Below are 13,337 nucleotides of genomic sequence, written 5' to 3'. Positions count from 1 at the left end.
ATGTTTTAACACAATGACAGACATATAAAACACTTATACTGCTGTCAAGTGCGATAGACAAAAAAAAAATATTAATTTAATTTGGTGGGATTTAAAAAGGAAAAGATAAAAGACTCACTATAATGCCTTAGGTAATTATACTGCATGACCGTATTGTATAGTAGATAAATCTCGTCAAACCATTTTAATTTTTCATTAATTTTAATTTTCGTCAACCAAATTTTCTACGATTGCAAGATACAATATGCTTCCATTATTTTTTAAACGAGGATGTCAGCACTAACGAATCGACTGAATCGTCTGGTTTGTGGAAAACTGACATTGCTCTCAAAAGTTGTAATATTCGTGTTCGTTCCTTCGTTTGCAACCCTTTAAAATGTGCCGCCCCTAAGCATGAACCGCCTACCACCACGGGATGTCACTGAGGATAGAGATAGGTAATGTTAGAGGAAGCCGGGACCCCTTCTGGCTATTTAAGATAGCACAATATTATATTGTTTGTTAATATGAGTGAAATTTTATTCTGTTATTTAATTTTCAATACAATGACACAAAAATAAGTATCAATAATGCCATCTTGTTAGGTGTAAAAGAAAGGAAAAAAAAACAATTAGTGTTAAATGTTATACAAAACAACTTTATCACCTAAATGGTTTACATCCCTTATCAGTTATCTTAATCTTAACTCAGATAAGAAACTGTAAGGGCTCCAAAAACTAAACAAACAATGATAGTAATTAAGGGGGGACATGCTCGTCATAGGTCAAAATTGAGTTTTTATTGTATTTTCAAACCATGATCCTGGACACTCCTTAAACGTTGTAGATAATCTATTTATATAATTTTGAAGCCTTATTATCCCTCATATTTATTTTAAACATTTGATGACTGCATAAAGTATTTTTGTTACATAAAATAGTATTCTTTTAAACCTCTCGCTCTAATGTTTTAGAATATAGTCATATTTCGGTACATAACTGTGCAGTGGTGTTAAGATTTTTTACATTTATTAATTTTTAAACGCATTTATAAAACTGTTAGTATAATTTATGACGAGATAATTTTTGTAAAATATTCACGATAAAAAATTATATTGATAATCTCTGTGATCCCAAATTTGACAAGAATTAGGCATTTTATTATTCAAAAAATCGGCAAGATTAACACATTTGAAGATGATTCTAAAGATACTTATTATAAGCTATGTCTTTGACCATTCAAGTGTGATAAACATCCTACGAATAATGATTGCTTTATAATAATTATTGACCTAAGAATACGGTAGTGTTTTTTTGAAATACGCCATTTCTTTTGGCATTCCCCAGTGGTTAAGCTACAACATACGGCCGAAGCCATAAATTGACAAACTATAATAAAAGTAGGGAGTAAACTTATGTTAACGCGCGTATTTGAACATGTACCTAACCGAATTTTTTTTATTTTTTTTTTTAAACGGTACATGTTCAAACACGCGCGTTAATATCATTTTACTCCCTATTTCAATTATAGTTTGTCAATTTATGGCTACGGCCGTATGTTGTAGCTTAACCACTGGGGAATGACAAAAGAAATGGCGTATTTCAAAAAAACACTACCTTATTCTTAGGTCAATAATTATTATAAAGCAATCATTATTCATAAGATGTTTATCACACTTGAATGGTCAAAGACATAGCTTATAAAAAGTATCTTTAGAATCATCTTCAAATGTGTTAATCTTGCCGATTTTTTGAATAATAAAATGCCTAATTCTTGTCAAATTTGGGATCACAGAGATTATCAATATAATTTTTTATCGTGAATATTTTACAAATATTATCTCGTCATAAATTATACTAATGGTTTTATAAATGCGTTTAAAAATTAATAAACGTAAAAAATCTTAACACCTCTGCACAGTTATGTACCGAAATATGACTATATTCTAAAACATTAGAGCGAGAGGTTTAAAAGAATACTATTTTATGTAACAAAAATACTTTATGCAGTCATCAAATGTTTAAAATAACTATGAAGGATAATACGGTTTCAAAATTATATAAATAGATTATCTACAACGTTTAAGGAGTGTCCAGGATCATGGTTTGAAAATACAATAAAAACTCAATTTTGACCTACGAGCATGTGGGCCGTTAAGCACAAAAGTTGTGGTCAAATGAGATTTAGTGCTAAAAGCAAAAAATGTTAAAGTCTACAGTGTGCAAAAATTTCCCATGCAATTCAATGGTTTGATTTTAATATAAATACTTTCAAATCACAGCCAATGGTATCATAAGCTTTCTGTGCTTCAAACAGTTTAAGTTTTGCTAAATTCAGTGTTTCGTTGAATCATTCAGCTCTCTTTCAAAATGGCAGCCAAGGCAGTGTCTAAGGAAAAGAATTTGAAAGATCTTCTTCTGTTGTTCGACAGGCCTACTGAACCCATCTTCACTCCCAAGGGTGACGATGAAACCATTTTGAACATCCCGACTGAATATTTGGTGAGTTTTATTTATTTTCAATCGATTTAAATATTTCAATTAATGCTTTGACAAATTTAGTTCGATCTATTATAAAATTACTTTAAAAATCTTTGACACTAAGTAAGTACATAATTAAAGTATTATGTTTCAGTTTGTTTTCTATAGTTTTGATATACTGTTCTGTCTTCATATCAGTGACGAAAGGTGGAAGTAGGTTGTAGAGATCTGACATAAATTTATAGTGCACACTAAACTTTGTCACTCATACTTATTTGTTTTCATTGAACTCATAATACAAATTGTAGGTGGTATTAGTTAGTTTTTTTTTAATTCAATTAAACCCTATGTAAAGCAATTTGATCCACTGCCATGAGAGAAGCAGAGGATTGAGAGGTGTGGAAAGTATTGTTATCTCAGAATATGACAGAATTTCAAGGTAGTCACGATCTTCAGTCATGTGGGAACGACAGAGAAGAAGAGATTTCCGGAAATTAAGTTTTCTTATATTCCATGTATAATAAATCATCTTCTCTCCGATTTCTTTTAATATTTTTTTATGTATTAATAATGCCATTAAAATTCGTGTTTGAATATGTTGATAAGTCTAAAAACATTCATTCTCAGCGCAACTATTTGTAAGGTTGGTATTCTGTGGTAAATCAGGAATGTTTTTAAATTTTAGTTTGTTTAGAATTTACAAGCATTTTACTAAAATTTTAAATTATCCAAAAACATAATAATCTGACATACCACAGAAAGCCAAATGTACAAATAGCTGCCCTGAGAATAGATGTTTTTAGACATACCCAGTGGCGCACTCAGGGGGGGGGGGGGGGGCAGGGGGCCTTGGCCCCCCCCAAAATATGAAAATCATCAGAATGATTTTACACATTGAAATCGAAATCCAATAAACTATACATTGGGCTTAGACAAACGACACGGCAAAAAATGATTTGTAATTCTCCAGCACCCTGTTTAGTAAAATTTCTTAGATTTTAATTTCTAACACAAAAATTTCGAAACACTGATGTCAGGTTTTTTTAGAAACCCGTTCCCTAATGAATGACAGGGTTCTAGCCTGGGGGCCCGGGCTGTGGGGGGCCGGGCTGTGGGGGGCCGGGCTGTGGGGGGCCGGCGTGTCGGGTTGACCAGATAAGTGAGATAAACACACATCATAAATTAGCTTTAATAGTAAAAAAGTCGCCTGCGGCGCTATTACACTTCATGAATATGAACATTTTAAATTATATAATTGTCAAATATATTTTCAGATTATTATGTGTCGATACTCGACAGCTCCATTATTAAAGTAGATGTATTGAAAATCGCCAATAATTCACTGTATAAGTACCCTCAATTTGAACTAAAACACAATTTGAAAAACGTTAATGTAGTGTTTCACACTGTCTTTAATCTAAGCGGTGGATAGGGGGCCCGTCAAATACCCTAGCCCAGTGGTCGGCAAACTCATTAGTCAATAGAGCCAAATATCAACAGTACAACGATTGAGATTTCTTTTGAGAGCCAAATTTCTTAAACTGAAATTATATGCGTAGGTAGTAAGTACTAAGATAATTTACTTAATAAACTTTTTTTTTTTTTTCGACCATATCCGATCCTGATAGGATCATATGGGCCTCCACAGAGTGGAGGTTTGTATTGACAGATTTTGTTTTTTACGAGAAATGGATGTCAGCCACTTGCTCAACCTATTAGGTCCATACCCTGACACACACAAATTGAAAAACAATTTTTGTACTTGCCAGACCCAGGATTCGAACCTGGGACCCACGGCTTTGTAGTCCAACGCTTATGCCTTGGGTTAAATTATAGGTAGGTACACTGAATAAAACTGAATATCATACGTAGTAATGATCTTATTTATTAATAAAAATTAAATTGTAAGTCAGGTATCCATAAAATTGAATCATGACAATGACTGACAAACTCAATGTGAATAATGGCCTTGCATCTCCTTGTAAAGTTTGGGTAAGTCAGGTTCGTATGTTGTTGATTTAATTTTAAGCACGATTCCAGGTTCTCATCAATAAATCGATTTCTCAATTTACTCTTGATTTCCTCTCTTGGAAATCTTTTTACTAACCACAAAACTTGCAATATTAAAGTTGTTGAAAGATTTTATTCAGTACCTAATTAAATACAGAACTTTATTTTTCTTAACTCTTCTCCTCAGCTGCTTTCTTCCTTGCATTATCGACAGAATATTTAGCGCAAAATTACGAGTTTTTAGTTGTAGTATCTCTCTAAATTTGAATGCGCTAATTTTTCCCGACACATAAATAAAGGTCGGTAAGCCATTTAAGTTTTGAATAAACGCGAAGTCTCGGTCTATTCAACATTACATTTACGGTTATCCTCTTCCATTTTCTTTGCTTCTTCTTTGTAGCCATGTCAAATATGGCAGAGAGCATCTGTGGCAGAGCCGCACTCAAGGGGCCAAATAGCCGCAGTTTGCCGACCACTGCCCTAGCCTGAGGGCCCATTTCAGGATGTGGGGGCCATGGTGTAGGTACACCGAGTGCAATAGACAAAAGACCGATAAACGAGATATTAGGCTGTGTTGTATTGAGTAGGTTGTGTATAATTTAAAAGCAATAATACTTTTTTTGTCCATTTTCAATTAATATGTTGAAACCTCAATATTAAAAAACCAAAAATCTGCGATAAACATTCGGCGAAAAGAACGACTACACCCACTACGGTGGTGGTGTAAATCAAAAAGAACATTTTTTTCGGTGGAATTCGGCATAAATATTGTAGCTCTCTAGACCAGTGTTCCCCAAACTTTCGACACCTGTGTACCCCTTCTATAATTTTACTACCACTGAGTACTCCTCGTCAAAGAAAAATGCATATAAGTACTTTAATAACAATCAAAATATATTCCTTTTGTAGTACATAAACAAAATAATAATAAACGAAAAATAAAATTCATTATAAACCATGAGAAGGATGAAATTATTTATGTTGAAACGACAGATCATCATAATTTGGTTCCCTGGTTATTAATTTTAATCTGAGATGAGGTTCCACACCCAAAGGCTGTTCCTTTTTTTGACTTAATGTCTACAAATGCTGAAAAAGCAACTTCACATAGATATGAAGTTGAAAAAGGCAATGTATTTCAGGAATTTCTCTGTTAAAACTGGATACACATGTTGCATTTGCAACCTAAATGATGTTTAAGTATACTCCTTATATTTATTTTGCAAGAATCCGTCTGAAGCTAATAATTCCAACAATTGCTCTTCTTCTGCATGCGATAAACCTTCTAGCATGGATGTTGTATTAATGCTTGTTGCACCAGGCGTAGCCATAATCCGGTGCAGCGCGTACCCCCACCAAACTCTTCCCGTACCCCAGTGGGTGTGCGTACCACACTTTGGGAAACACTGCTCTAGACCAAGCGGGTAGCACAGCCGATATTATTTAAGTAATTTTTAAGCATACTAGGTACACATGTCCAGCATGGTCGCTGTTCACTTCCAATCCGCCAGTCGCTGATGACACGCTCAACGGTTACCGCCACTATGCCTCCAATTTAATAAAAACTAGGAGAAACTGTACAAATATATCGCCTATGGGACTAATTTCCATTCTCCTCCTTCGGCCCCCACCAATAATAAATCCTGGGTGCGCCACTGGACATACCTATCAACATATTCATGCCATACACGGAAATAGTACTATACCTGTAACTATGACCTATATAGTTACTTAAGTTTTAGCCATTCTCGAATAAAATTCCTGATGTTCTTAATTATTCAGTTGCAAGGCGACCTAGATGCGGTGACCTCCCTAGCCACTAATTTCGACAAGGAAAACCCGGACGCGGTCCATTTGGATATCTCCAATGTCCGGAAACCAGACTTGTCTTTCCCGAGGCAGCTGGGACTTATGAGTCCTTTCTCTCTCTTCATACCGCAGCATAAGAAGATGGCTGCCAAGCTTATTGATATATTCATGGGTAAGTTACAAGCAGACCTATTTTTTAGCAATGTTTTTATATGTAACATTTTAAATGTATACTTTTTCAACTATCACTGAAAGTTGATTATGTATATCAACTGCTTAATCTACAAACCGGCAACTCCATTTGGGCAAATTTTTCAGGAAGAAGAAAAACATAATAATTTAACTATCGAGCAGAATTTGACATTTTCAAAAATGCACTTGGAATTTCTTATTTACTAATAGCTTCCCCTTTATATATAGAGCGTTGTTCCATTTACGATAATATTGGAAATTTGGCATCTGCAGTTGACTGTTTTGTGTGAAGGACAGTGTGTTTAGGAGTTTGAAATTTTGTGTGAGCATAGAAAGCATGCTTTAAAACAAAACGCCATCATTTTTGATTAAAAGTGCAGTTGTCTGGTTTGCAGATGAAGCAGTCGATAGTAATATATTTTAGTATTTTTCATTCAATATTAGTAATAATCAAAATTTAAAAATGTAGCTTTCTTTTTATTGTAAGCACATAACTCTTGACTCGGTAGCTTAATGGTCGTCTAATCGATCTAAAATGCAAATTATCTATGAATAGATAATTTTAATATGAAAACCATATTGAAGTAAACCTTCTATAAAGATGGCCCCCACATCCTGTAGCGGGCCCCCAGGATAGAATCTTTGGTGGGCACCTCTACCTATCGCTAAGGATAAAGGCAGTGTGACTCTCTACAGTAGCGTTTTCCAAATGGTGTACGCGATATAATTAATGTGTATATTTAGTGTATTGTTGTATAGTTTAATACATCCAATTGATTTATGGAGTTTTTGAGTAGGTATTGATATACACAATTAAAAATTGTATCGTACAACCACATAATCTTAAATAATAACAGTACTGAAGAAAAATAGCCCCCCCCGCAGGCGACATTTTTTTTAATATTAGAGAGAATTATTTGTGATGTATGTTTATCTCACTTATCTGGTCGACTCGCCCCGCCGGGCCCTTCCTGAGCCCGGGCCCCCAGGTTGGAGCCCTGTCAGCCCCCCCTTCGTGGGGGCTATGCCCATACTACAAGATTAAAATGCCGTGTATTAATTTTACAAGCTTAAAAGATTTTTTTTTTTTGTATGATGAACGATTGAGTAACATCGCCAATAGTAGTACCTATAGAAATAAAGAAGTACCTACCTATATTAAATAAAATGTCAAACTTTCGGATGAAATTAAAATTTTATTTACAAAGAATTGCTAATATCGTGAATATTAACTTTTCTATAGTTACCAAGTCAATCATACTTAAATTAAATTGAAAATCATTCTTTTGTTATTGAAATATTTTACGAACTGTCTGTAACAATATTTCAGCGGCTCGTGACGGAGATGAGTTGATGTCTTGGGCTGTGTACGCTCGTCCGAGGATCAACGCAGCTATGTACAATTACTCCTTGTCTGTGGCCATGTTGCATAGGTAATTACATATTGTCTATTATTTATATTTAAATCACATAATTCGGAAACACCTAATAGAAACAATCTTGAAGAAATATAAGTGCTGGGTCTACATGCAACTGATTTCAGCCAATGTGCTTGACTAATTTAGCCACCTGCACGATATTTAATTACAATGAAATTAACCAATAATTGTATGTATATTTAAGACAATGACTGCTGTGCCATTGTAAAAACAGAAGTCATAAAGATCTTGTATCTTGATCCATTGGTTAAGGGTGTGAATTCACTATATGTGTTTAGATCCATGGTAAAAAAAGAATTTTGTAATACCTCTATATTGTAAAAGTTCATATTTTCCACATCAGGACAGTAATGGTGACCTATCTTACCTCTCTGGGCATTTATGTTTACTGTAGATAAATTTTATTCTCACTTTTTTTCAGGGCTGACACGAAGAAAATCTACCTGCCCAATTTCATCGAGACCTTCCCGGATAAGTACGTTGACAGCCGAACCCTTGTAAAGGCTAGGGCTGAGGTCTCCGTTGGACCCAAAGGAACTTGGGTAATTAAATTCAAAAACTTGTTTCTTGATACCTATATCAATAATTGAATCAACATTCAAATAGATGTCAAAATATTATGTATAATGTAAAACTATGTATTATCATTATCGCTGGGAATATGTTCATATTGATGTTTATATACTATGTAGGAGCCGATTAAAGTGCCCCGTGACAACACCGGTTCAGATACCAACATTGAACACCGAGTGGCATACTTCCGTGAGGATTTGGGCATCAACCTTCACCACTGGCATTGGCATCTGGTGTACCCCAACTATGTGACCGACAGGACCATCGTGGCTAAGGACAGGAGAGGAGAATTGTTCTATTACATGCACCACCAGGTTCTTGCTAGGTAAAACATTTATTTCACTAATACCACATGTTTCAGTCCTTTACTCAACTATGAATTTGATTACTTTGTCTATGTTTTTACAGATAAATTGCTTAAGCCGCAATGAGTAGGACGCGGTCCAAGTAGCTTGGATAGGAATAATTAGTATGAAGCTGTCACTTGGATGGCATTTGGTCCAAGTGTACTTGTATCGTACTTGGACCGTGTCAACGGAGCTTTAGACAAATAATAATAATTCAAAATTTGCTGTAATTCGAATTAGTAATGAAATTTCAAGTTAATAAATATTTAGTGAATGTAAATTAACTTAAATTTTTTGAGATGTGCAGAAATGACCCACGATGGCCGCGTGGCTAAAACGCCGGCCTATACAGTCGAGGGTCCCAGGTTCGAATCCTGGGTCTGCCAAGTACACATATTGTTTTTCAATTTGTGTATGGTCAGAGTATGGACCTAATAGGTTGAGCAAGTGGCTGACATCCATTTCTCGTAAAAATAAAATCTGTTAATACAAACCTCCACTCTGTGGAGGCCCATATCAGGATCGGACATGGTCGAAAGAAAGAAGAAAAAGAAAGGACACATCTCTAGCCAACATTTCATACTTTGTTTTATGAGTTTCTATGCCTATTACTATGGCAGTATCTGACAGGTATTTTAAGGATTTTTAACGACACACATTGAATGTAGAGCAAAGCTCTTACTAAAATCGCTGTAATACCGATAATTTTTGGCTTAGTATTTCATAATTATTCAAACAGATGTCACTGTGTGTTTCATTTTTTAGATTATGCAAATCAATCGACAGTGGCTAGTAATTTGAGTTTAAAGTCGGACGAGATAACTTGCGAAATTTGTATGTGCGGCGTGTCGAACACGTGAGAAAACTTGCTAAAACCGGTTAAATATAACAGTATTTGACTTTTGAAACGGCTATTCGGTAATGAAAATTTTACTATATAACATTCTTTGTTTTCAGATACAATTTCGAACGTATGTCAGTCAACCTGAACCGTGTGAAACGATTGAGCAATCTCCGCGAACCGATCATCGAAGGCTACTTCTCTAAGCTGGATTCCCACATTGCTGGCAGAGGATGGCCGGCGCGCGCCGACAATACTGTTCTTCAGGACGTCATTAGGGAGATGGATAACATCCGGTTGGATGTGGCTGATCTTGAGAGGTGGAGGGACAGAATCATGGAAGCAATTGAAGAAGGATTTGTCGTCAAGGTGTGTAAAGAAATGTCATGTGTCATGTTGAGATATTTTGTCTAAAATGGGACGACATATTTGTTCTTTGTTTCTGGGACAAAACTACTTGTGTAAGTTTTAATGCAGCTGAGATAATTGCATGATTTCATCACAGTTTCGAAAATGTTGTAACTTAGAAGTTCATTGATATTACTTGTTTATTTAATTTATATCAAATAAGTATTGATTACGCATGCTCTGACATGTTTTGATGATAGAAGAACCTTTGTTTACTATGACAAAATCAATTACTCCCATAAAAGAGGATAATTAGTACTCGTAGAATTAAAATGTTATTTTTGTTAAAATGTAATGTAAAAACTTTTGCCCCTGTCCCACAGATCTGTTGTTGACTGTATCACAACAACCTGCTAATATAAAAATATTTAAATAATCTGAATATAAAATAATTTCAGCCTGATGGTACACGAGTCGTTCTGAGTGAACAAGAGGGCATTGATGTCCTCGGAGATATTGTGGAGTCATCGACACTGACGGTTAACAGAGCCCTGTATGGAGATCTTCACAACATGGGACATGTGCTACTTGCTTTCTCTCACGATCCGCAGCATCTGCATTTGGTAAATATAGCTATCATTCTTTTACTTTGAGGATTGACCTAGTACTGGTATAAACTGATGCCCCCTCCCAGAGCACGAGTATAGCTTGACTAGTCACCGATACAATCACTGATAATTTCACCATTAAAGAGATTTTGATACGTAAAAATTTTTATAAAGACTTAGTTGCAATGTGTAAAGAATTATAAGAAATATTGACTAAGGACTAGTGCAGACACTTTTGGCTGTTACTGGTAGCAGTCACATGATACAGACTATATTTCTTGTGCTGGTGTGAATACCTGTACCTGTGACCTCTGACGAGGTGCACTAACCTACCAGTGGCTGCAACCAGATTTACGTGATTACTTCTACATCAGTCTAATTGTTAAACATTATTTATTGTTATTAATTTTAGGAATCCTTTGGAGTGATGGGTGACTTTGCGACAGCCATGCGTGATCCCGCCTTCTACCGCTGGCATGCGTACCTCGATGACATTTTCCAGCGATTCAAGGGAAGTCTGCCAAGATACTCCGCCAAGAGGGTAAGATTGCATTTCCAAATTTTTTCAGTTATCATATTGTTTTTCCCAAACAAATGCCAGTATTTGCATAATACATTGTTTTTTCATTTATTCACAGCTGGATTATGCGGGAGTCAAGGTCAAGAGTTTGGACATCAAACTAAACAGCGATGCGTACAAGGGAGAAGATGCCAGCACGTTCCAGACCTTCTGGCAGGAGAGCGACATCAATCTCTCCCGTGGTATGGACTTCACTCCGAGAGGCTCCGTATTTGCCCGGTTCACCCATTTACAACACGAAGCATTCACATACAAGTGAGTTATATACACACGGGAAACAAGGAATTCTATACTTATTAATGAATTCTCAAAATAATAATCATCATCATTGAGTTGCTAGATTGACCTTTTGAAAGTCTACCAAATGCAGGAGGGCGGTTAAATTTCATGGTTTATATTCATTTGTAAATCACGATAAAAATATAACTAATGAAAATAATGTATGCTTTCAGCTTCGATGTCAACAATGAGACCAACGCTGAAAAGATGGGAACGTGCCGCATCTTTATGGGCCCCAAATATAACGAGAGAGGGCAGCCATTCTTGATGAGGGAGATGTCGCAGTTGATGGTTGAAATGGACAAATTCGTCGTGTCATGTAAGCTTTGAAATCATAATATTTTCAACAATACAGTTGAATTTCAAAATAATGTTTGCGACCGTGTTTCATATTTAAATACATACTCTCTTGTGAATGTTTCATATTTTATGCATATAAAGAATAATTTGAATTAAAACTTGCAGTGAAACCCGGCATTAACACCATTACCCGTCAGTCTATCGACTCCTCGGTTACAATCCCATTCGAGAGGACGTACCGCAACCTGGATGAAGACCGTGGTGTAGCAGGATCAGAGAAGGAGGCTCAGTTCAACTTCTGCGGCTGCGGATGGCCACATAACATGCTTGTCCCCAGGGGAAAACCAGAGGGCATGCCCGTCTATGTGTTCGTGATGATTTCGGATCACACTACTGACAAGGTGATTTAATGATTTTTGTTTTATTCTACACTGACAACATTTAAGAATGTTATAATTCTTATTGTTGAAAATAATATATACGTTTGAAAAACGTCATTTAATGTCTGGTTGAATGTTATGGTTTTTTCAATGATATAATAATATGCATATTTGGTTTAAGGGCACAAAATGCGGTACAATCCATCTATTCAACTTCTAATTACCTCCCAAATTCTTTCAGATTGACCAAGACGAAGAAGGTGAATGTGCTGACGCCGCCAGTTACTGTGGCCTGCGTGATCGTCGTTATCCTGACACCAAGTCCATGGGCTACCCATTCGACAGGGCACCCCGCGATGGAGTCACCTACATTGAGAACTTCCTCACAGACAACATGAAGCTCTTCGAGACCAAGATCAAGTTTACCGAGAGGACCGTGCCGGCCAAGGCACCGTCCGCGCCTGCCGTCACGAGAACTGCCAAGAAGTAACTCACTCATAATGATTGAAACAGCCTGCAATTTTTCATCCTCACAGCATTATCCGATATTAGCATTCTTTATTTAAAATTAATGACAGTACACAGTATATTTTTTTTATTATTTTTATGGCATTCAATTTTTGTTTAAATTATCATTATCATCAACTTCATAATAACCAAAAAAAAATTGTGTACAAATAGAAGGATCCTTATACGTTATTTTTGTCATGACATTTGAATTTATTTAGCAAACGCATGAAGCATCGTTTCGTTGATAAGCATCACGAACATGAACATCGCTCATTTGCCATTACGATTTTCTTATTCATGCAATATGGTGGCCATTTTTCTAATGTTCAATGTGATTACTTACTCGAGTGCAGTTATATACAGTTTTACACAAATTTTATAGAATTTTTCAACTAAATCATAATGCTGTAGTATAAAGTGTAGTATTACTAGGGGCTTATCTACTCAGTGACAGATTGTCTTTTTTTACACTGCAAATTGGCAAATAATTGTCATAGTAGAAGTGTGAAGTTTTCTTCAAATGAGCTTGCAATGCAAAGTCACTTGTAGCTAATTTTATAGTCCTTTTTTCTTCAATTTCATACATTTAACTCTTTCTATCTCTACAGGAGGTTTCAACATCTTTGATAATAACTCTTGTTTCTTGTAATCAAATCTTCCAA

At 35.6% G+C, this 13,337-nt stretch overlaps 1 protein-coding gene across 1 annotated transcript; it reads left to right on the top strand.

The window, feature by feature from the left end:
• The first annotated feature begins 2,348 nt into the window (after window positions 1-2,348).
• On the top strand, window positions 2,349-12,655 carry LOC147069449 (phenoloxidase 2-like). Its single transcript, XM_085950810.1, has 12 exons — window positions 2,349-2,480; window positions 6,252-6,450; window positions 7,801-7,903; window positions 8,331-8,451; window positions 8,602-8,807; window positions 9,787-10,039; window positions 10,477-10,641; window positions 11,039-11,167; window positions 11,265-11,461; window positions 11,659-11,804; window positions 11,951-12,186; window positions 12,407-12,655. The coding sequence occupies exons 1-12, from the start codon at window positions 2,349-2,351 to the stop codon at window positions 12,653-12,655; spliced, it is 2,136 nt and encodes a 711-aa protein (XP_085806936.1).
• Window positions 12,656-13,337: the final 682 nt, after the last annotated feature.

The sequence above is a fragment of the Rhyacophila brunnea genome, unplaced genomic scaffold (assembly GCF_057557595.1).
Source record: "Rhyacophila brunnea isolate RB1 unplaced genomic scaffold, BYU_Rbru_1.0 scaffold_23, whole genome shotgun sequence".
In the NCBI taxonomy this organism is placed as follows: Eukaryota; Metazoa; Arthropoda; class Insecta; order Trichoptera; family Rhyacophilidae; genus Rhyacophila; species Rhyacophila brunnea.
Note: the sequence above shows the minus strand (reverse complement) of the source record. Positions and strands in the feature narration are given on the sequence as shown.

Excerpts from the sequence above, each read along its gene's own strand:
- LOC147069449 (XM_085950810.1), top strand. The coding sequence starts at position 2,349 with ATGGCAGCCAAGGCAGTGTCTAAGGAAAAGAATTTGAAAGATCTTCTT. Across the intron at positions 8,808-9,786 it reads CACCACCAGGTTCTTGCTAG|ATACAATTTCGAACGTATGT; the intron begins GTAAAACATTTA and ends CTTTGTTTTCAG. Across the intron at positions 12,187-12,406 it reads CGGATCACACTACTGACAAG|ATTGACCAAGACGAAGAAGG; the intron begins GTGATTTAATGA and ends AAATTCTTTCAG.